The 24,773-nt window shown below is 39.4% G+C and overlaps 1 protein-coding gene across 6 annotated transcripts in view; it reads left to right on the forward strand.

Annotated features, from left to right (window-relative positions):
• The window catches only part of ptprz1a (protein tyrosine phosphatase receptor type Z1a), a 111,117-nt gene that overhangs the window by 27,626 nt on the left and 58,718 nt on the right, over window positions 1-24,773 (forward strand). For all 6 annotated transcript variants that reach the window (XR_013099426.1, XM_076886190.1, XM_012920504.4 and 3 more), the window contains exons 2-8: window positions 4,761-4,823; window positions 11,666-11,845; window positions 14,176-14,327; window positions 14,895-14,990; window positions 16,471-16,537; window positions 16,617-16,774; window positions 20,517-20,667. Coding sequence is in view for 5 of the 6 variants with exons in the window: in XM_076886190.1 (XP_076742305.1) it covers window positions 4,761-4,823; window positions 11,666-11,845; window positions 14,176-14,327; window positions 14,895-14,990; window positions 16,471-16,537; window positions 16,617-16,774; window positions 20,517-20,667 (867 nt within the window). In the remaining variant the exon portion in view is untranslated. The remainder of the gene's footprint in view (window positions 1-4,760; window positions 4,824-11,665; window positions 11,846-14,175; window positions 14,328-14,894; window positions 14,991-16,470; window positions 16,538-16,616; window positions 16,775-20,516; window positions 20,668-24,773) is intronic.

Here is a 24,773-nt window from a genome sequence, read left to right on the forward strand (position 1 = left end):
TGATCGTGGCCACCTCAAAAGCGGTGAATATCACCATCAGTCCCTCGTGATGCTTCAGTGCAAAAATTGTGACTTTAAACTGAACAGCGCACCCTGGTGGCAACGCGGTTCATCATGAAAGATGAAGTGGCTTTTGAGGGGCTTGGAAAGTTTATAGAGGCTTGAAATTTGGCCCACACCTCCAAATGGATGAAGGCATTGTTGTTATGTAACCATTTTCCTTGAATAGCGCAAAATGGCTCCACAGCGCCCCCTACAATATTTCAAAACATCAGCCCCTGCTCTGTGTTTCATCTATGAGTCTGACACTTGGTAAGCTTGTGTAAGATATCAAGATGTACAAAAAAGTCTCTTGGAGCAATATCCCAAATCCAACAGGAAGTCAGCCATTTTAAAATTAATGTGTAATTTTGATGACATTTTCCCCCCTTTTCAGGCCTCATACTTTGACGAACTCCTCCAAGGGATTTCATCATATTGAAGCATTCTTCAGTGTGTAGAATCTAAAGACCTTTGTGATGTTAAATTGCGAAGCTTTTTCCGTTCAGGGAAACGGGGTGGTCATGGCGGCACGTAGAGTTTCAATCACTCGCAAAAAGCAGTAATCTGCTGTCACTAAAAAACACAATGTCCAATCTCTCCCAAAGGTCGCAGGTGTGATGAGACTCGAGCTTGGAAATGTTTGTTATGCTATTTGTCAATAATGGTTAGAGCGCCACCTAGTGGCATGACTATAATCCTGGTTGAATAAAATGAAATGTTAGCTGGTGATTAAAAGCATGAATTCCATCAATGTGACATCAGATCGGACGTGCTGGTTTTAGGTGTTGGGTGTGGCTCGACACGCCGGGGTGCGAGGGCCCTCATAACGCTGCTTGCAGCTTTAATTATTATTATTATTCACCCCAAACAAGGGCCTTTTTGAGGGCCTAAACATGCTCAAAAACTCATGAAATTTTGCACACATGCCAGGTCTGGTGAAAAATTTTGTATTTTAATGGTTTTACTTATGAGCACTGGGAAATGGCTCTACAGCGCCACCTATGCCTTGTTAAATGCAGCCCTACGACCACATGGTTTGAGCTACATGTATGAAATTTGGCACACATGTGTATCATTCCAAGACGAACAAAAAAGTCTGTGGGCCCATTGACGCAAACCCAACAGGAAGTCCGCCATTTGGAAGAGAAGGTGACATTTTGGCTCTAATTTTGCCATTTCCATGCCTCGAACTTTAACGAACTCCTCCTTGGGATTTGGTCCTATAAACTTCAAATTTGGACAGTGTCAACTACACCCTTGTGCCATGTTAAATTGCGGAGCTTTTGAGTTTTCACAATACTATGAGGCCGTGGCGCCATGGCGAATTTCGATGACTCGCCATGAAAATCTTATTGCCTCTCATTTTGTCATACATTTTCTGACCTTGACCAAAGTGAAGACATATGATAAGGCTCCACCCCTGAACATATTTCAACTGCCATATTTGACCTCAAGGACAGCGCCACCTAGTGGGAACAGGAAATGTCATGTTTTACACTTTGGGGTACAGTATAGTGATGGGTGACATCTGCAGCCTCAAATTTCTCCAGAAAAGCCTTAAGGAGTTGGTCTTGGGTTACAGTGAAAACTGTGAGTTTTCGCGAAAGGGTGTGACCCCAGCAGCATGGCGAACTTTGATGTCACGCCATGAAGAAACAAATTAGTATAACTCAATGAAATCCAGTCTGTTCAGTACCAGACTTTACAGGCATGATGTCAGACCCGCCCTGAACAGATTGATGTGCCCATTGTCGGAAATACGGACAGCGCCACCTAGTGGCAACAGGAAATGTCATGGCTTTAATTTTGTTGTACTGATTTTCACAGGTTCATCGTGGCCACCTCAAAAGTGGTGAATATCACCATCAGTCCCTCGTGATGCTTCAGTGCAAAAATTGTGAGTTTAAACTGAACGGCGCACCCTGGTGGCAACGCTGTTCACCATGAAAGATGAAGTGGCTTTTGAGGGGCTTGGAAAGTTTATAGAGGCTTGAAATTTGGCACACACCTCCAAATGGATGAAGGCATTGTTGTTATGTAACCATTTTCCTTGAATAGCGCAAAATGGCTCCACAGCGCCCCCTACAATATTTCAAAACATCAGCCCCTGCTCTGTGTTTCATCTATGAGTCTGACACTTGGTAAGCTTGTGTAAGATCTCAAGATGTACAAAAAAGTCTCTTGGAGCAATATCCCAAATCCAACAGGAAGTCAGCCATTTTAAAATTAATGTGTAATTTTGATGACATTTTCCCCCCTTTTCAGGCCTCATACTTTGACGAACTCCTCCAAGGGATTTCATCATATTGAAGCATTCTTCAGTGTGTAGAATCCAAAGACCTTTGTGATGTTAAATTGCGAAGCTTTTTCCGTTCAGGGAAACGGGGTGGTCATGGCGGCACGTAGAGTTTCAGTCACTCGCCAAAAAGCAGTAATCTGCTGTCACTCAAAATCAAAATGTCTAATATGTCCCAAAGGTCGCATCCGTGATGAGACTCGAGCTCAGAAATGTTTGTTATGCCATTTGTCAGTAATGGTTAGAGCGCCACCTAGTGGGACTACTATAATCATGATTGAATGAGATGAAATGTTAGCTGGTAGTTGAATGCATGAATTTCATCAATGTGACATCAGATCCGAGGTGCTGGTTGTAGGTGTTGGGCGTAGCTCGACGCGATGGGGTGCGAGGGCCCTCATAACGCTGCTTGCAGCTTTAATTTCTTGATTAAATTCTATTCACATTAATTGTCAAACATTTTGATTATTGGTTGTTTTTTATGATTATTTTTAAACAGATGTCCCTAACATGAACTTGTACCAGGTTATTAAATGCTAGTTATTAATTGTCTATGTTACAAAAATCCAAGTTTTTAAGTTTCTGATTGCAAGCCACACAAAAGATGAAATTTGAATGATTTGTTTTGTTGTGTTTTTTTTAAAACAGGCAATTCCTTTATTATGTAGAAATTGTAACCTTGTGGATATGTTGTGACACAAAAACGGAGAATTTTTAAAAGTATATTTGAATCATTTGAGAGGTTAAAAAAATCTACAAACTCAACAAATAAAGTATGCGTAATCAAATTATCCAGACAAATTATTTGTCATTGGCCTAGGTTCCCAGCTTTGCCTTGTTGGGAATTAAGCTTAGAGTGTAACTTTGATAACCTGAAATTTAATCTAAAATGAAAACTTTAGTGCTCTTAACACTTTCGTGACAGATTGTTAGCTAGGGAGAGTGTGACGCCAGTGTGTATATATGTATGCACAGAGACATCTGCATACACAGGAACAGACTGTAATAAGCTCTTGTTGATATACTGGTTACAGAGCAAACAGGTGTTACATGTCAGAACTGCTTACTTACACTGTCTGGCTGACATTTCCAGCTTAAGAGAGACAGAGCTCACAATTTCCTGTCAGGGTTGGCCCTACTGACAGCACAGACCTCACACCCCAGACCTCGGCAGCATTTTAGCTTGTGTCTCCATCTTAACACGGCTTCTGTCTGTGACTGTGCCATGTTGGCTTGAGCACAACACCAGACTGTCATTAGACTGCCACTTTTGCCAAAGAAAATCTTTTTGTAGAGGTATAATGTACAGCAAAAGTCTGCCATTTGAAGTTTATTTCCTCTCATCCACAAATAGTAAATGCTTACATCTTTAGCAAAGATTTTTTTATTTGTCTAAAATATTTACATTGACTGGCAATTACTCACTTGCAGCACAGCCAGAAACCTCACCACCCTCCCGAATTAATATGCCACACACTATAGAGCAAGTTCATGCTCACATCTCTGCCCTATTAAGAAAAAAATGGGGGTAAAAAAGTAGCAAAATTTTATCACTAACAAAAAAATGGCACTGTGACACACACCCCAGAACACACACGCACACACTGGCGTTATGTTTGGGCAGCAGCCCTTTTATTTGTGGCAACAAAAATTTTCTGATATATCTGAGCAGTATTATCAGGTCCTGTCCTGCAAATGAGCTCCATTCAACAGCTTGAATTTAATTTGGTGGCAGTACCTCTTGTTCAGCCGTAGGACTTTAATAATATCCATGAAGTTCTCCACCACCTGAAGGTTCTGGTTAAAATGACGCTTCAACTCAAAGTAACAGTTTTCTTAAGTAGAGCAAAGACTCCTGATACGAGGTGCAGTCCATGATGGTGGAGCTTGAGTCCATTTCACAGCAGCCTGGCCTATAGAGAGAAAATACATTAATGAAAAAAAATAAGCTAAAAATGAATAATTACTCAAATATCTTGCAGAATATACTTAGACTGCGTGCCCAAGTCAAATCTGTCACATCTGTGTATTTAAAAACAAACAAACAAACAAACAAACAAACAAACAAACAAACAAACAAACAAACAAACAAACAAACAAACAAAAAGATCCCCATGAACTAAATAGAAGAGAAGAAGTTAAAGAATTGAAACTCGGAGGTAGGGTGGGGCACGTAAACGAGAATGAACAGCTTGCAGAACTGGGCGAACCTATATAGATGACAACCGGAAGGAGCGTGTTTGGAGGCGTGGCCCCGCTCCTGAAATTCCGATACTTAATCTCCAAATAAAATACCCACTGTTATTGTAGTTAACTTGGATATGTTAAATAATTTATGTAAATAGTTCTACTATTTATAGATAAAGAAACTGAATACTCTATGTGGAACATGTGTTGGTGACCATTTGTTTCTGTCTTGCAGCTGAAGGATATGGATACAGGAATCAGCGCAAATTTTCAGAAGACATTGACTGGTCGTACGCAGGTGAGTCAACAATCACAGGTAACAAAACGAAAATGCTGAAGCAACTTCTGTGCATTCAGAACGTTCCTGAATTAGTAGAGCAACATGGTGTCAACAGATTTGGGAGGTCTTCATTTTGTTATGTGTTTGTGTACACTGCTGTTTGGTAAGACTCTTGAGTATATATATTATTAGTGTGGGTCTTTTGAAACTGAGTGGATGCTTGGTGAAGTCTTGGGACTCGTCTGCAAACTCCAATCCACTTTTTGTGGTGGGGGAATAGGTGATACCCCGAACACGGTGGTGTTCTGGGGCATTGCTATTGCTGGCCCTGGACCAACCTTTTCCTAACCCATGGCAGGTTGTGGGAGATGGGGGTGCCTACTGAGCCACAGGAGGTAGAGGATTACCCTCCTTCTGGGGGTAGTCCTCAACCTCTTGGTTTTACCTGTCCCATCCTTCCCTCCTCCACACTCCCTCATACAACACATCACTCACACACGTAGTCTTGAAGGGGTGTCGTGGATTGCGTAGGTTAGTGTGTAAGGCCATGAAAGGGCCCCCTGTGTAACGGATATTCATGAATACACGGATGCGCCTTATGCCCCCCCCCCGTCCTCCTTTTTTAATTACACACAGGGGTGCAGGAAGGGGGACATCTTCCTACACCCCTGTTTCACACACTCTGCCTCAGATCAGGGGCAACAAGCAGTTTGTGGTGGTTTAGGGCGACATCTGCTCACCAACACCATATGGTGTTCTGGGGGGCATCATTGCAGTTACCCTAATTATCAAGTACATTTGTGACAAAGACACAGTGACTCCGTATGAGAATGCCTGACTCATACACTCTCTCCCCATCTCCTTCTCACGCTGTCCTTTCTCTCACACATACTATTGGAAAATTGTTGATTTATGTGTCTGTGTTTTTTCACATTCTTCGTGCTCCAGGTCTTGTATGTTTGTTTTTTGGGTTTTTTTTGTTTTTTTTTTGGGGGGGGGGGGGGGGGGGGGGGGGGGGGGTTGTTTTGTTTTATTTTGTTTTTGTCTCTTACTTGTGCAGTAGTTGGCAATACATTTTATTTGTTTTATTTGTTTAAAGTTTGTGGCAAGCCTATTCATGCTGTTATGCATTAAGCAAACACCAAAAGAGTATGGTAGGTATAGAAGCTCTAGCTAAAATAAAGAGTCTCAGTGGCATGTAAAGGAACAAAGAGCAGAAAGATAAATCTAAAAGACTTCCACACCCAGTACTGGACATCACTACCAACAATACAGACTGCATTGCCCTTTAGCTGCTGTTACATTAATCTTGAAACTTGATTTTTAGGCGAGAGGTTTCTTCCCTTTATGTGTTCTTAATGATCAAATACGGGCCTATCAGACTGCCAGTTTTTGTTTTGAAAGATTCATGTTTCCAAAAAAGAAAGGGGGGAAAAGGAAAAACTGGTGATAAACTGACTTTTCTTCTGTCACCATTAGAGCTGCACGATTAATCGTTAGAAAATCGCGATCTCGATTCATACTTATGAGCGATCTCATTTCCAAATGACAACGATTTAAAAAAAGAAAAAGAAAAAAGATGACGACGACTGTACCGCATTTTGATCCGGGACGTAATCTGCATGAAAACAAGCGCTCACTCTTCCTGCTCAACAAATAACAAGGGCGGAGCCTTATACCACGTGATACAGAAGCTGTGCCGTGTGATGCTAAAATTAGCAGGGAAAAAACAACGTTGAGCACGTCAGGGATGACGAGAAAGTGACAGGAGAAAATCCGTCCCGGTCAACCACCCAAACATCAATAACGGGAACCTTATACAGCGCTTCCCTATACACGTCGAACTCCCGCAGGCACAAAGAAATTACGGAGGCTATCACTTATCACCTGACCAAAGATATGGCTCCCATCAACACTGTGCAAAACAAGGGATTTAGGAAAATGATCAACACCCTAGACAAACGCTACACAGTGCCGTCCCGCAACTATTTTTCTATTGTTGCACTACCTGCTCTATACACGCAGCGTCCAGCAACGGAGACGGAATTTCAAGCAGTACAACATTTTGCGGCAACAACAAAGCGTGAGACATTTATTGTTTTTATGTTCAGTCTCAACTGTTACGAAGTTGATGTGCAGCTAATAAGTGCAATAAATATTTATACTGGAAAAGAAAATCGTGAGAGAATCGTGATCTCAATTCTAAGCCAAAAAATCGTGATTCTCATTTTATGCAAAATCGTGCAAAATCGTCATCATCATATTTTGAGATTTTGGGTGATTGGATAGAACCACTGGATGAACCACTATATATGCAGGAGTATTTAGAACTATGTTCCTAGGACTATGCTCTTTTAGACCTCAGATAAGACTGCAGAGATCTCAGATGACATTCCTAGAATCTACTGGAGCCAAACAAAGTTTGGGTGGGGGGGTGGATGTTACTGTCCTGAGTGTTCCAATTACCTCAGAGACCACTGTTGCTTTCATCTTCCACATCTTTTCTAGCTCCTCTTCCGGCTCTTGACCCCTCGAGTTCCTTATGTTCCTACTTATTGGTATTGTTGTCGCTTTGCTATTGCTACATCTATCTTTACAACTTATCTTTGCTTAAGCATCTTAAAACACTTGGTTTTAGAACTAAACAAGCCTCTGGGATGAGAGGTGCAGTGTCTTCATCAAAACTTCACTAACTCCAATCACTTTCTTTCCACGCTTCTTAAACTACTATGATCTGGATAAATGAGAACCTATGCAGACATACTTCCACGATGCTTACCTTTCTTGCTCCTCTTTTTTTCTCAGGTTTCTGAATCCCTGATGGATTCACTAAGTACATAAGTACATCAGTTTGATGACATCTGATGTACTCATGGATCTTTGTATTTTTATTGTGGACAGTGGTTCTGGTAGTGGCTATATAAATGATAGACAACTGTTAGATTGATAAATGTAAGGTTTTCCTACTTGATATTCAGTTTTTGTTGAAAAAAAAGGGGTCAGTTTCAACAAAAAATCTAAATTTGTTTCAAAGAGGAGAATACAATGCTCTCACAGTTACCCCAAGATAAAAGGAGTGATATTCTGATGTTGGAGTTTTCATGAACGTGAACTGTGCTGAAAACTGCTTCTCTGACTGAGCAAACACAAATGAATTAAACAAGCATGTTCTGACTTCTCCGATCATTCTCTAAAGTGGAAATGACTTCTCCATATTTTTAAGTTGGTCTTTGTTATGAATTCAAAATGATGTCACAAATTGGGCAGATGTCTTAACAATCATTTTAGTAACATACTCTGGACTGCATACTTTTATAAACAGGATTTTAACAGTAATCTCAGGATCAATGAATATATACAGTATATTCCAAATATTTTATAAATATTTCGTATTTAATTGTATTAAAAGACAAAACACATCAATAGCATTCACTAAGAAAGTTTTAGAGACTGGCTGAGATGGCGTGTTGCTTCTTCTCTGTAGAAAGCTCTTGCTTCACGATCTTTAAGAGGTGGCAATAGTTTCAATGTAATACAAATGAAGCGTGGCTGTGGAACATCAAGCACTTAATAAGAAAAGCAAAAAACCCTCATTTTAACATTGTCATAAAGTTCAGGAAATACAAAGAAGAGAATTGTTTATATAATGGTGTTCTGTAAATACTTTGTCAATAATTCCTACACCTTTGACACATCACAAGCATCACTTTCAGTCTTCTGTCTGGCTTCCCACAGAGTTGACATTCGCAATCCTGAAACAATGACTTGGTGATGTTCCGGGGTAGGATGAGAGCCATCTTTTCAATTTCTTCCATGTACAAGTCGGCCACAATGGGAGAAATTGGGGAGCCCATGGCACACCCATGTTTCTGTGTGTAGTACTGACCCTTGTATGTAAAATATGTGTAATGAAGACAGTTCCAAAGGTAAACACACTTGGTCGATGCTGAGAGTAGTCCTGTTGCAGAGGATGAGGTCATCCTGTAATCTCTTACAAACTACCTCCAACGCTTCCGTGACTGGAATACAAATAAAGACACATGTAACATCATATAAGGCCATTGTTTCATCTGCTCCTGTAATGACATCTCGCACCTTCTCAACAAAATCCAAAATGTTCTGGATGTGGTGTCCAGAGCTGCCTACCAAGGGGTTGAGAATCAAAGACAAAAGATTTTAAGATGTCATAGGTGACATAGTTGATTATACAGACAATTGGTTTTAAAGGTGTGCACTTTTTACCAATCTTCTGTAAACCATACAGACTTGGTGTAGATTCCCCTGGGTATAGACCTGGGTATGATGTCCAGTTAGTGTTGTCTTGTTCTAACTGTTTCAGACAATCTATCACCCTCTTCCTGTAACCACTTCCTGGGTTTCATTTTAGGGGTTCATAACTATTTTTGTTACTGAGCAGTGGCAAAAGGATGTTCTAGTGAGTTCTATGCTAAGCAAAGCCATAAAGGAACAAAGTTATATTAGACACTGGTCTGAAACTGATTAACAACCTAATCTGGTCAGCTACTTCAGCAGTCCCCAACCCCCGGGCCTCGGACCGGTACTGGTCCGTGCGTCGTTTGGTACCGGGCCGCGAGAGTTGAGGCTCAGGTGTGAAATGTATGGTTTTCAGGGTTTTTATTGGTTTTCAGCGTTATTTTGTTATCGTTTTTATCATTAACTCTGTTTTCCTGGGTCTTTTCACGTGTGTTATGAATAAATCTTCTTTTTTTTCGGTACCGGTACTAGTTTTATTTTGTTGTATGTATCCGCGACACCTTAAAGGCCGGTCCATGAAAATATTGTCGGGCATAAACCGGTCCGTGGCGCAAAAAAGGTTGGAGACCGCTGTCCTACTTAACTGACGAGATCAATGTTACAAGTCAGTTAAACTTCAATATCACAGAAGTTTAACTGACTTGATGCTATACTATGATTAAAAAGTGTTCTTTTAATTTTTGTAAAACGTGCACGGTGCATAAACACCTTGCATCCCCACGCACGGGGCGATCCACGCTAACTTGCTAACGGAGATTTGCCGTGTTAATGCGGTTATGGCATTAACGTCATTTTAACGAGATTAACGTTGACAGCACTAGTATATATGGATAAAGTACACATCATTTGCGTATGTTTAATCTATGTTTAAATGTCCCTTAGCATAATGTCCCTTGACCAGACACCTTTGGTAAGCACACAAGCTTTTAGCATAATTTTTCTGCTGACTTTAAAAGTTATTGGTTTTGGCAGGTTTGAGGTAATCACTTTGGAAAAATGTCGGTCTGTTTTATCCTTTCCACAACCAGCTTTGATCTGTGTTGTGTATCATTGCCCTATTGAAACGCTGAACACATTTGAACTGTTTTATTTCATTTTATCCACTTTGTACCAGTTCCGCTGGCAGCAATATTCCCCCAGTTCCAACCCAATATTTACCAGTTGGTACTATTTTCCCTGTGGTTAAGTACCTTAGCTTTATAAGTAAAGGTGAGCTAATCTGAGTTGATGTACAGTAGCTAGTATCACGAAAGGTTTTACACCCTGTGGTCTATCCAGATCTTTTCATACTGCTCAGATGACACAGAACAAACCAAAAACAAGAAAACACATTGCTATTGTGTAATAACACCCTGACATAGTTTTTAGGGTCAGATTTCTGAGGAAAACAATGTGTATAGAAGTCCCTTCTTTTCCAAAAGATTCTATATCATACAATGTTTTGATGATGCTGTGATGAACACTGGGGTGGCTCAGGAGGTAGAATGGGTCAGAAGGTTGGTGGTTTGATCCCTGGCTGCTCCAGTCTGCATGCCAAATATCCTTGGGCAAGATTCGAACCTCAAGTTGCTCTCTGAAGCATCCATCAGAGTATGTGTAATGTGTAATGTGTGTGAATGTCAGATAGAAAGCACTTATGTAAAACCATACGGAAAAGGAATGGGTGAATGAGGTGAATGAGGTATTGTGCGAAGCGTTTTGAGTGCTTCAAGAGAGTAGAAAAGCGCTATATTAGAATGAGTCCATTTGCCATTTAACACTGCTTTTGTCCAGAAATGTTACAGATGTGTATACTGTCTGTTCTATAGCAGCATGTGGCTCACGTAATATTAAAGAAAAAACATTTTAAGTCTTGAGCTCTGCTTAAGCATTTGCATTTATTTTGTTTCTCCATTCATTTATCTTTGTTTTTCCAACAGTGCGCTCACTGGTTTAACTTAACTTCTACAAAAATCAGCAGAGAAATGAGAAGTGCTTCACGTATTTAATCAACCACAAAACTTCTTTACTTATTAAGTGCAAGATTTGTTATCATATTGCAAATTTCAGAAAAAATTGTAATTCATTTCCCAGATTAACTCTAATGATAAGGTACAAAGTTTACATGAATTCACAAAATGGTAAAATGTCAATTTTTTTGTATTGGAGTTTGTATTGTATTTTTTGTAGACATTTCTATATTAGATGGAGGAAAACAGGAATTTATTCTGTCATTTAAATGTTTATCTATTAGTTAATTACTTTGGTGTAGTATGAATGGACATGGAAGAGGTCTTTATTAATAGAAAAAGCTTGAAATGTCTGAAAATCTAATTAAAGGTTTAAACTCTATGCCCTCCTTCACATTTTTGAAGCTGTCCAGTGGGCAGGGCCAATTCTGGGCCCCAGGCCTTACTTTTGTGACACCCCTGAACTCGAGAGAGTCACCTACTCAACTGAAAATTATTGAAAGTAACAACTTTCACTTTTCACTATTTTTTAAAATTTATTTTGGGTTTGATTATTATTTGGTTGTCTTTCCACCAAGATCTACACCGCCCCAAAATGATTTATCTGAACACTAATTGTCTATATACACACTCCAGGAACATTAAACCAGAACAACTGGGCCAAGAAGTTTCCATCCTGCAGCAACGCCAAGCAGTCTCCCATCAACATAGAACAGAACCTGGCCCAGGTGAAACTACAGTACCAGAAGTTGAGCTTTGATGGCTGGGAGAATCTGACAACTAACAGAACAACAATCAAGAACGATGGCAAGACTGGTAATAACAGTAATGCTTTGGATTGTTTTTTTTGTTGTTGTTGTTGTTGTTGTTGTTGTTGTTGTTGTTGTTGTTGTTTTCTAGAACAATGAGAATTTTGATCTAGTTTGGTCAGTTCTACATATTCACATATACTTATATCTCAACTACTGTATGGAATAAAATAGACATTTTACACACATTATGATCGCCAGTGGAGGAGTCCTTTTGAGCCTAGCAACTGATTTTTTTTCCTCCTCAGACAATAAAATTGAAATCTTGGAATATATTAACAGCATTTATTAGAGCACCAGCCAATGTAATTTTTAAGTCATAGCTCCTATAAATTAAGAGATTGGCACTATAACTACTATATAATTTTTTGGTTTCTGTAAGGGTCACCTGTATGTGCAAGCTCAAAATTATATATTTATTGCTACATTATAATTATTGTTATCCATTAAATTTCAAATTGTCTTTTACAAACAAGTAGAAAATAGTAAAGCACATTCTCATTTTTAAAGTAATTATTTACTTCCATCACTGAACAGAACAATGTCTTTTTGTGGTTGAAAGATTCATTCATTTCTGACTTCTTAAGTCCACAAGCTGAAATTTAGATATAAAAATGTGAATTTTTAAAAAATTAGGACAGGCTAATAAAAAGAAAAAAAAACTTTATACTTGTACAAGTCAACAAGAATGAATTAGCAACAGGTTGAGCTAATATTTTCCTTACCTTAACAGGGAAATTAGATTTTTGCCAAGACAAAAAAACGTAACAGGCTTAAACTTACATGGATTAAATGGCACAAAGGGAGGCAAACAAAGAGAGATCACAGTTACCAAAACATATCAAAGGGACTTTTCTTCATGTGTTCAATAATCGGTGACTTAAAACAGGCTTAATATCATCAGTTCACAGTAAATAAGGTATTATCACAACAAAACCATAATTACATGACCGTGGCAACACGATGAAAACATGACCACCATTCAAAGTAAGTTTCGATTCTTGAGCGTATCTTTTTAGCAAGTTAAAGAAAAGGCGACTTTTATTCAGGTCTGTTTTATGGTAGAGTGCAGGTGCTGCTAGAGTATTAAATAGAGAAGATCATCTTTTGATATTCTGTATGTTTCTAATCCATTGTTTTCAGGACATTTTCACTGTGTTGTGGTTGAGTCTTCAATGCAGTAGGCAAAGAATAAAACTGAAAAATCTGGGATATCAAAAACTTGAAGCAGATCTACAGTCATTGCCACTGCAACATCTTGTTTCTTTTCTTTTTGCCATTCTGTTGTAGGGTTGTTCGATATAATGATATATATCGGTTTCGTATTACGTTATCGTTTGTTTCGTGGTGTCGCAAAATAAACAATTTAAGGGAATATTTTTTCAGCGTTTTGATGGTCACTGTAGTGGTAATATTAATTTCTTAAAGTTCTCTCTTTCTCTTATATTTAAAATAACCACACTACGCGACTGTTTTTACACATTGTCATTAGCAACAATGATGGTAAACCCATCGTGTGGCTCCACCTTTGGCTTGTTTATTTTCCACATAAACCTTTCACAATGAAGCTGAAGATCCTGTTGAGATTTTCAAAATAAACTGAAATGATGACAAGCAGAAGGACCATTCAAAACAAATCGAGGACCTTATTTCTAAACGAGGGGCTCCCTCTGTAGCATTGACATGGTTTGGTTTTGAAAAGTCTGACACGGACCAGAAAACTGTACTATGCAAATTATGCATGAAACCGGTCCCCACCTCAGACTCAAACACGGCAAACCTCTTCTACCACCTACGCAAGAATAGTGTGAAAGAGTATGGAGAGAGTTTATGGATGAAAAGCAAAAAAAAAAGCCATCATGTGCTAAAAATAAACCTTAGACTCAAACGTTAGAACAGGCTTTTCCCTGTGTAATAAATAATCACAAAGAAAATTCTGTCCGTTACAACTTGTGTCTAAAAATGTACAGTTTCACGCATCAGTCAAAACACTCAACTCCAAGTGTACGACGCCCACCTGAAAACACTTCACGCAAGTCGAGTTGCCCAAGATTCACAGAATTTACAGAAAATGTAAAATTTTTGTCATATATATCGTTGTCATGACAATAAATGTCTTATATTGGGATATGAGATTTTGGTCATATCGCACAGCGCTATTCTGTTGTAGACTTACTAGTATGCTTTTGCCCGACCCAGTTTGGGTCACGCAAGCTGTTGTACAAATGGCATCTCTCTTTATACATTAGTCTCAATGTAGCCTTTTAATAGCAATTATAAAATAAAGAAAACTCAGTCTCACACGTGCCATTTTTTCTCACATATCTTTTCTGTTAGTGACCGTCAATGTGGATGGTGACTTCTATGTCAGTGGAGCAGGTCTCAGGTCAAAGGTCAAGGTGGGGTGCATCACTTTCCACTGGGGGTGCTGCAATGCTTCTTCAGAGGGGTCAGAACATAGTCTGAATGGTGTCAAATACCCTCTAGAGGTGAGTCAGCTTATGTAGACTCAAATTCATCTGTTATGATCAGGAGAATTTAAACTATATCTATAAGTTCAGCTCTGTCCAGAAATGAAGCATTCAGCTATGTTAAACTCTAAGATCAATCTAAATATCATTAGCTGTCTTTATTATTGTGTTTTCATCACAGTTTTGTTCTGTCTTTATTTAATGATAGATTAATTAGTATTATTTACTATTTTTTGTTTTACCTCTGCAACCTTTGTTCCATTTTTATAATTTTATTTTCATTTTATTTGCTCTACTTAATTTAGTTTTATATTATTTCTTGTATTGTTTTGTTTACTACTTGACATGATGCATCTCAAGGCATTTACTTAAATATGATAAAAAATAATGTTATAATATTATATAACATTATAACCAGAATTCTTATAAAGCAACAATAAAATATCATCCTAATTTAAAACAAAATCATTTCATATTTTTAAAAAGGACCTTTACAAAAAGAAATTCAGTGTCTGAATTAAACAATCTCACTGGACTGATAGACTCAACTTGTTGGTGTTTATTTTTTTCTGTTTACTCCTGTAGATGCAAATATACTGTTATGACCCACTTCGATTTGATTCTTTGGATGAAAGCATCAAGGCTGGAGGCAGAATCACAGCACTCGCTGTTCTATTTGAGGTTTGTGGTGTGTGCATGTGTTCACTACAAGGCATATTGTTATGTGCTGAGAACAGGTTTAGAGGTTTGTATGACTTGTGTGCTTAAAGAGTAAAGCATTGAAATTCAAAAAGCTATTCAATGCATGCGTGACAATAGAAGAAGAAAGGTATTACAATAATTAAAATAAAATAAAAGTTAAGCTTGAATAAGTTACTGCAATCATTGAGGAACTTAGCATGGAGCCGCTACTCCTCTGTTGAAAAGAGCTGATTGGGGGCTTTTTAATTCACAACAGGTAAACAGATGTTCAAAGTGATACTGCCAGTGTATGTAGTATCGTGGCTTTGTCCTGTCTTCCTACCCTAACCCCATCCAGTCACAGCAGATGATCATCCTGAGCCTGGATCTGTTGTAGGTTTCTTACTGTTAAAAGTTGTGTTGAGAAGTTTTTCCTTCTCACTTCCACCAAAGCACTTGTTCATAGGGGGTCATATGACCGCTGGGGTTTTCTTTGCTTTGCACACAGAGGGTCGTTTGATTCTTTATATTATTGTAGGGTCTTTACCTTACAATACAAAATGCTTTGAGGAAATTGTTGTTGTGATTTGCCACTATATAAATAACATTGAATTGAATAGTAATGTTCAATCATTAGACTGAAGGTTTATTTTTATTGTTGGTTTATGATCATTGCTGTGTTCTTGTCTGTGTGCTTATGTTCAGTGTCAGGGTTCATACTGAGCATAGTAAATACTTTTTCTTAACATGCAGTCTGCTTTGTGCAGTCATGTTGCCTCTGGCCATGTTGGCATGTTAGAACTGTGAAAGGTCAGGTTGGAACAAATCTAAGACGAATGCCTCATGTGAAACAGCAGGGAATATCTGTGTGTCTTTCCAGCTAAAGCTTGGGCATAAAAACTACCAGTTAACTACCAGTTTTGTTTCTTGCCAGCAACTTTGGCAGTAACTGGGTCATAAATAATCTTCTTCTCATCGTTTTCTTTTTTTTTCTCTCAAAATTCCAAAAATGTGAACGCTTTGTTGGTGAAAGCAGTGTAACCATGAAAGTTCTGGTTTTGAATATGTCCTATAGTCTTGTTTAATATTCCCTTTGTGTTCCTTTTGTTTTTCTTAACTTTATGGTAAAATAATAAATGGAGCATTTAACAGTGCAAGATCATACATATCTTTAGCAGAACCTATATCTAAAACATAAAATCCATGTCATGATGTTATGTTTATAATTTTGAGAGGAAAGGGTTGTACGTTGTTTGTTTTATTTATTCCTTCATATTTTATTACTTTGTTAACTTACAAAGTTTCAGTCATAGGAACTTATAGTTTTACAGTATACTGGCTGTCCTGTTTATTTTCTGTTTTTTTTTCCAATGGTATTAGTGTTGTTATATTTGTTAGTAAAGCTATTTTAAGATATTCATTTAGAACCTGTATGTATATGTGTGATTTATCTGAAGTAATTATGTTTTCCTTTTCACAGATAAGCACTGAAGACAACATGAACTACGCTGCTATAATAGAAGGCATCAACAGTGTGAGCAGATATGGTACAGCAGGTGGTTTTTTGTGTTTTCTCTTACCTTTTCTTGTGTTGTGTGTTTTTAAGCTGTCTTGTTTACTGTCCAGGAAAGAGTGCCAGGGTTTCACCCTTCACCCTGCAAGGTCTTCTGCCAAACTCCACTGAAAAATACTTTATCTATAATGGCTCTCTGACTACGCCACCTTGCAGCGAGATTGTTGAGTGGATCATCTTCAAGAACACAGTAGCCATCTCCGATGACCAGGTGACAAATCCAGTTCCAGTACATTTAAATTAAAATGTATACATTTTCACTTTCTATTTTGAAATCTGCTTCAAATCCTGCATGTTGTTTATTATTTTTATATTCTTGTTTTAAATGGTAACCTTCTTTATATTGATTTCTAAATGACTGCACCACTTTAGGCAATAAAATATGATGCTAGCTTTTACTGTAAACATACAGTAGAATTTAAACATATTGTAAACATAACTTTCTCAGTATAATAGAGGGGTCTTTTTGCCTTAAGTGGCTCGACAAAACCTAAAAGCCCAGTTGGAGATAATGGGTATCATGATGGAAGTTATCTGAAGTTTCTATTAGGCTAGGCTTTCACCTTCAGGGTCTGTGCATGCTCACTCTAAAAATGCAGTGGCTTGCAAAAGTATTCGACCCCCTTGAACTTTCCCACATTTTGTCACATTACAGCCACAAACATGAATCAATTTTATTGGAATTCCACATGAAAGACCAACACAAAGTGGTGTACACGTGAGAAGTGGAACAAAAATCACACATGATTCCAAACATCTTTTACAAATAAATAACTGCAAAGTGGGGTGTGTGTAATTATTCAGCCCCCTGAGTCAATACTTTGTAGAACCACCTTTTGCGTTTGTGAACAGCAGTTTTCAGATCTTGCCACAGGTTCTCGATTGGATTTAGATCTGGACTTTGACTGGGCCATTCTAACACATGGATATGTTTTGTTTTAAACCGTTCCATTGTTGCCCTGGCTTTATGTTTAGGGTCGTTGTCCTGCTGGAAGGTGAACCTCTGCCCCAGTCTCAAGTCTTTTGCAGACTCCAAGAGGTTTTCTTCCAAGATTGCCCTGTATTTGGCTCCATCCATCTTCCCATCAACTCTGACCAGCTTCCCTGTCCCTGCTGAAGAGAAGCACCCCCAGAGCATGATGCTGCCACCACCATATTTGACAGTATGGTGTGTTCAGAGTGATGTGCAGTGTTAGTTTTCCGCCACACATAGCGTTTTGTATTTTGGCCAAAAAGTTCCATTTTGGTCTCATCTGACCAGAGCACCTTCTTCCACATGTTTGCTGTGTCCCCCACATGGCTTGTGGCAAACTGCAAACGGCACTTCTTATGGTTTTCTGTTAACAATGGCTTTCTTCTTGCCACTCTTCCATAAAGGCCAACTTTGTGCAGTGCACGACTAATAGTTATCCTATGGACAGATTCCCCCACCTGAGCTGTAGATCTCTGCAGCTCGTCCAGAGTCACCATGGGCCTCTTGGCTGCATTTCTGATCAGCGCTCTCCTTGTTCGGCCTGTGAGTTTAGGTGGACGGCCTTGTCTTGGTAGGTTTACAGTTGTGCCGTACGCCTTCCATTTCTGAACGATCGCTTGAACAGTGCTCCGTGGGATGTTCAAGGCTTGGGAAATCTTGTTGTAGCCTAAGCCTGCTTTACATTTCTCAATAACTTTATCCCTGACCTGTCTGGTGTGTTCTTTGGACTTCATGGTGTTGTTGCTCCTAATATTCTCTTAGACAACCTCTGAGGCCGTCACAGGGCAGCTGTATTTGTACTGACATTAGATCACACACAGGTGCACTCTATTTAGTCATTAGCACTCATCAGGCAATGTCTATGGGCAACTGACTGCACTCAGACCAAAGGGGGCTGAATAATTACGCACACCCCACTTTTCAGTTATTTATTTGTAAAAAATGTTTGGAATCATGTATGATTTTCGTTCCACTTCTCACGTGTACACCACTTTGTGTTGGTCTTTCACGTGGAATTCCAATAAAACTGATTCATGTTTGTGGCTGTAATGTGACAAAATGTGGGAAAGTTCAAGGGGACCGAATACTTTTGAAAGCCACTGTAGGTGTTTTGTGGTTCATGTAACTCTGTTTCCACACAGAATGAGCTTGGAGTCCTGCTGGCTATTTACATTTAAACATTAAAGGTTACCATCCATTAACCTAATAAATAAAATTAAAAGACAGGGAAACAGTTTATTGGCAGATCATAGTGGAAATAAGTTTATTGCTTGAATAGACAGTATTGTTTTGTGTTTTGTGTTCTAAAAGCTGTAATTCCAACAGTGTAAAACACACACAGTTTGCATCACACTGGACAAATCACCACATTAAACAATAAACTGAAGTTGGTGACATAAACACTAACAACTACATGGGGAAGGGGGCAGATGGGATGGACACTCACTGAAAACTGCGACTCGATAGAGGAATCGATAGAAAAAAACCCAAAACAATTATTCCTATGTTCGTAAGCAACCCTTTAAAGAGATATTTAGGTTTCACAACAGAGAGGGGCAAGAGAGAGAGAAAGGGCGAGACAGACAGAGCATGACTGAACCCCATACAGAAGCAGTCTTTGCTTCAAACAATTATTGGCTTACAGAAGGTTTCTGAGCTATTCAGACTTGATGAAGCACATTAGACCCACATAATTGCATGTACCTGCACAAACATGTAGATGCATACAAAAGGTTTTCAACAAAAACATTCCACCATGATCCCTGCTGAGGACCAGATGTTGTTTTCAACCTGACTCATTCACTTCAAACACAGCTACCATTAGATAGGTTTCACTCTGGTGAACTGGTGACTCGGCAACACAAAAAGACCTGGATGTCCATGGAAGACAACAGTGGTGGGTGATCACAGAATCATTTCCATGGTGAAGAGAAACCCCTTCACAACAGCCAACCAAGTGAACAACACTCTCCAGGAGGCATATCAATATCCAAGTCTACCATAAAGAGAAGAGTGCTTGAAAGTAAATACAGAGGGTTCACTGGAAGATGCAAGCAACTCATAAACTTTAAGGCTAGATTAGATTTTACTAAAACACATCTAAAAAGCACAGAATGATGGCAAGAAAAGAGTATGGAGAGGGCATGGAACAGCTCACAATCCAAAGCATATCCAGGCAATATGATGGCTTGGCCGTGCATGGCTGCCAAAGGCACTGGGACACTAGTGTCTGACACAGGACAGAAGCAGCCGAATGAATTCGGAGTTTTTCAGAGACATACTGTCTGCTCACATCCAGCTAAATGGAGTCAAATTGATTGGGTTTCATAATACAGATGGACAATGACCCAAAACATACAGCCTAAGCAACACAGGAGTTTATTAAAGGAAAGAATTGGAATATTGTTGAATGGCCAAGTCAGTCACCTGATCTCAACCCTTTTGAGCATTTCAATTGCTGAAGACATCTCTGTGCAGAAGCCCCACGCTGGCAGCTAATATATATATATATATATATATATATATATATATATATATATATATATATATATATATATATATATATATATATATATAAGATTATTTGGAACTGTGAGTGATGCAAAGCTGATGTAGTAAAGTGCAAAAAAAATAATGTTGGAAATTAGATTAGCGAGTCACCTTTGAGTCTTTAGTGGGGCATGTAGTCAGATATAGTTTTGAAGTTTGAATACCTTAAAAGAATCTTTTATTGTTGCCCATTCTTTTTCTAAGACGTTCACCATCATAAAAATTTCGAGGAGTTTAATAAGAAATATTTTTAGGCTACCTTTTCCTTTGTTTATTTTATTCCCAAATTCGTTTCTGTAAAAGAACCTGCTGAAATCACAACCCCACAGTTAGTGCAACCTCACAGTACAATCACTCCTAATTATTAGGTAACCATTCATGGCAGAGTGCTGAACTCATGTTTATAACTGTATTGATTCCTCTGTTGCAGCTGGTAATGTTCTGTGAGGTGATGACGATGCAGCAGGCTGGATATGTGATGCTGATGGACTACCTGCAGAACAACTACAGGGAGCAGCAGGAGCAATTTATGGGTCTGGTGTTCTCCTCTTATACGGGCACTGAGGAGATCTTCACACGGGGTTTGTATCCAGATTTTTGTTTCTTAGAACAGTCATTTATACCAAGGGCTCTAGTCATCTGAATGAAATCGTATTTGACTGAAAACTAGTGATGTGCGGATCGATACTGAAATATCGATTCCTCCAATACCAGTCATTTATGTTCTAGAATCGATTCTCATATTAAAATATCAATATTTTAGTAATTTAGGGTAAATTTGTAGTTTATCATTAACAGGAACACAGTGGAAAGCAGCTATATCATTTGGATTGTCTAGATTGGAAGGAACTACTTTCTCTTCCGCCTTTCATAGTCATGTATTTTACCTCCACAAACAGCCAAGACGCGGTTTGCGATACATGTGGCAAGACCACTAACCTCGTCAAACACCTCACTGTAAATCATATCACAGAATATGACGAGCGTATGTTGAGTCGAACTGAAGAGGAGGAGAGGGGTAGGTGCCGCTAGGGCGAGACAGATGTCTCTCGCGGAGGCCTTTAGTGCTGCAGCCAGGCAACATGCTCAAATGGCACACAACTTCAGTTTTTTATATGATAATTCTGCATTATTAAGTGATAAGAACAAGTAATCTGAGGTCCTGTAATCATTATGAAGCTATAATTTGAGATACAATAAAAGATACAGTAAAAAAAAAAAGTTTTTGTACAACGTATCGGTATCGGATCAGTATCACCGATGCCACCCTGAATTTTACTTGGTATTGGATCGGAAAGGAAATCAGTGGTATCGCACATCACTACTTGCAAATGTTTTCTCTGATTAAATACATCAGCTGAATTGTGTAGAATACATAGTGTTTGCCTTTTTAACCTAAAGACATATAAAGCTAGTATTTGCAGAATTTTAAATAATTTTAACTTTGTTATTTAAAATTGAAATCATGATATACTTTTTAGACTAAATCATATTCCATATGCATGAAGCAGGTTGAAGCATTAGTTGAGGCAGAGCTACTAACAGAGGTTGACGCCTGTAAATCTTTGGGCTGGATGTACCTGTCGTCATAAAATTATTACCTGAAATAAGTTAACACAAAAGTTGTTGGAGCATCCAAACAGACAGGTTTTCTTGTTGTTTTTGGTGACAGACCTTGTTGGAAGCTGAGATGTGGCGGTCAAACTACTGAAAACTTAAAAACCGTAAATCCTCCACTTTAGCCATGATAGAAACTTTTTTCACATGGTATTGATTAGTTTGGAACAAGTAGCAACTGAAGAACAGGGCTTAAAAATGAATTTAGTGTGGGATTCAGTTTTCCAATCAAGCTTACTAGAATTACCATTTAACTTTCTTAAATATGGGGACCTGTGGCTCCAAAAAATGAACATAGCAGCAGCCAAAATGCTAGATGATGGTAATGGGTGGCAGCAGAGTGGCCACCTCCATCTTACATGTACAGTAATCCAGTAATTGTAAACAGTAATTGACCTCGTAATCACAATTCTAGCTTACCTAAAGAACTTATTCAGATAAAATAACCCACCCATCACTTTAATCACACTCTAGATCTTGTTTTAACATATGGCATAGAAACTGAACATTTAACAGTGTTTTCCGAAAACCCTCTCTTGTCTGATCATTTCCTAAAAACATTTATGTTTACAATATTGATTACACAGCAGTGGGGAGTAGACTTCATCACAGTAGATGTCTTTCTGAAAGTGCTGTAACTGACTTTAAGAATATAATATACCTGCTGTTATCTTCTTCAATGCCCTGTACCAACACAGAGCAGAGCAGCTAGCTGAACGCTACTCAAACAGAGGTCGATTATCTTGTTAATAATTTTACCTCCTCACTTTGTATGACCCTGGATACTTTAGCTCTTGTGAAAAACAGCTGAAATCAAATCACAAGTACTTGACTCCTTGGTATAATTCTCAAACACATAGCTTAAAGCTGATAACTCGTAAGCTGGAGAGGAAATGGAGAGAAACCTTTTGGATGGTGCCAGTAGTATCCCATTAAGGAATGATGGCCATCTTCAACCAAAACGCTGACACAAATGTGACACAGGAACTGTCAGTCATTAGTCTCTGTCCCGCCTCTTCCCTTTGATACATGGCTACAATGCAAAATCAGGGTTTCCAAAAAGTTGATTCTGTTCATCTGGATGTAGCGTTTTGTGGGAGAAATGTTTCATCACTCATCCAAGTGACTTCTTCAGTCTCAGCTGACTGCAGGTTTCCCCAATCTTATAAACAGTACATTTGCATAATGACTGAAACCAGCCCACTGAAGGAACAGTGGGCTGGGAGGTCAGTTCCTTAATCTTAATTATGCAAATTCTTATGACCATTGATCAACAACCACTGATCAAAGCCCACTGATCAATGGCCATGAGTACCATTCACAGAGAGTTGGGGAATGGCTGCAATCACAGCATTGTAAGATGGCAAAAGATGTACCCTTAGGCCCCCTCCTTGATTCAGAGATGGTCTTTCCCTTTTCATGTAAATAGCCTCCTTGACTCCGCGCTCAAACCAGCGTTCCTCCCTGTCCAAGATGTGTACATCCTCATAATTGAAAGAGTATCCACTGGCCTGTAGGTGTGAATAGACTGCAGAGTCCTGGCCTGATGAGGTGGCTCTTCTGTGTTGTGCTATCCGCTTCGCCAGAGGTTGTTTGGTTTCCCCGATGTATAAATCCTGGCAATCCTCCAGGCACTTAACAGCGTGCACTATGTTACTCTGTTTGGGGGACCCGATCCTTGGGGTGGACCAGTTTTTGGCGCAGCGTGTTTTGGGGTTTAAAAGAGACCCGGTGTTTAGAAAAAATGCGTTTCAACTGCTCTGATACTCCTGACACATATGGGATCACTACAGGTTTTCGCTTGGGCAGCAGTTGTCCTTCTCTCCTGGATCGGCTGAAGCTTTCTTTAGGTGTCTTTCCAGCTTTGACAAAAGTCCAGCTAGGATAATCACATTTACTCAGGGCCTTCTTGATGTGCTGTTCTTCTGCCTCCCTGGCCGCTATGTCTGTGGGGATGGTATGTGCTCTGTGTTGGAGCGTCCTGATGACACCCAGTTTGTGCTCCAGTGGATGATGACAGTGAAACCTTAGATACTGATCCGTATGTGTAGGTTTACGGTACACGTCAGCTTTTAGATGTCCCTCATTACTGATGGAAATCTCACAGTCTAAGAAGGCTAACCTGCCACTTTTCATATCCTCCCTGGTGAATTTGATTTGTCGGTCCACCGAGTTAATGTGATCAGTGAATTGTGGTACGTCCTGAGATTTGATTTTTACCCAGGTGTCATCCACATACCTGAACCAATGGCTTGGTGGTGTTCCAGGGTAGGATAGCAGAGCCCTCTTTTCCACTTCTTCCATGTACAAATTGGCCACGATGGATGAAACTGGGGAGCCTATGGTACACCCATGTTTCTGCCTGTAGAACTGACCCTTGTATGTGAAGTAGGTGGAATGAAGACACAGTTCCAAAAGCAAACACACTTGGTCGATGCTGAGAGTGGTCCTGTTGCTGAGGTTGGTGTCATCCTGTAATCTCTTACGGACTACCTCCAACGCTTCCGTGACTGGGATACAAGTGAAGAGAGATGTAACGTTGTACGATACCATGGTTTCATCTGCCTCCATAATGACATCTCTCACCTTCTCAACAAAATCCAGGGTGTTCTGGATGTGGTGTTCAGAGCTGCCCACCAGCGGGTTGAGGATCGAAGCCAGAAACTTGGAGGTGTTATAGGTGACCGAGTTTACGTGAAAAGGGAAAGACCATCTCTGAATCGAGGAGGGAGCCTAGGGGTACATCTTTCGCCATCTTACAATGCTGTGATTGCAGCCATTCCCCAACTCTCTGTGAATGGTACTCATGGCCATTGATCAATGGTCTTTGATCAGTGGGTTTTGGTCAGTGGTTGTTGGTCATGGGAATTTGCATAATTAAGATTAAGGAACTGACCTCCCAGCCCACTGTTCCTTCAGTGGGCTGGTTTCAGTCATTATGCAAATGTATGTTTATAAGATTGGGGAAACCTGCAGTCAGCTGAGACTGAAGAAGTCACTTGGATGAGTGACGAAACGTTTCTCCCACAAAACGCTACATCCAGATGAACAACAACTTTTTGGAGATTTA

Source organism: Maylandia zebra, linkage group LG7, assembly GCF_041146795.1.
Source record: "Maylandia zebra isolate NMK-2024a linkage group LG7, Mzebra_GT3a, whole genome shotgun sequence".
Lineage (NCBI taxonomy): Eukaryota > Metazoa > Chordata > Actinopteri > Cichliformes > Cichlidae > Maylandia > Maylandia zebra.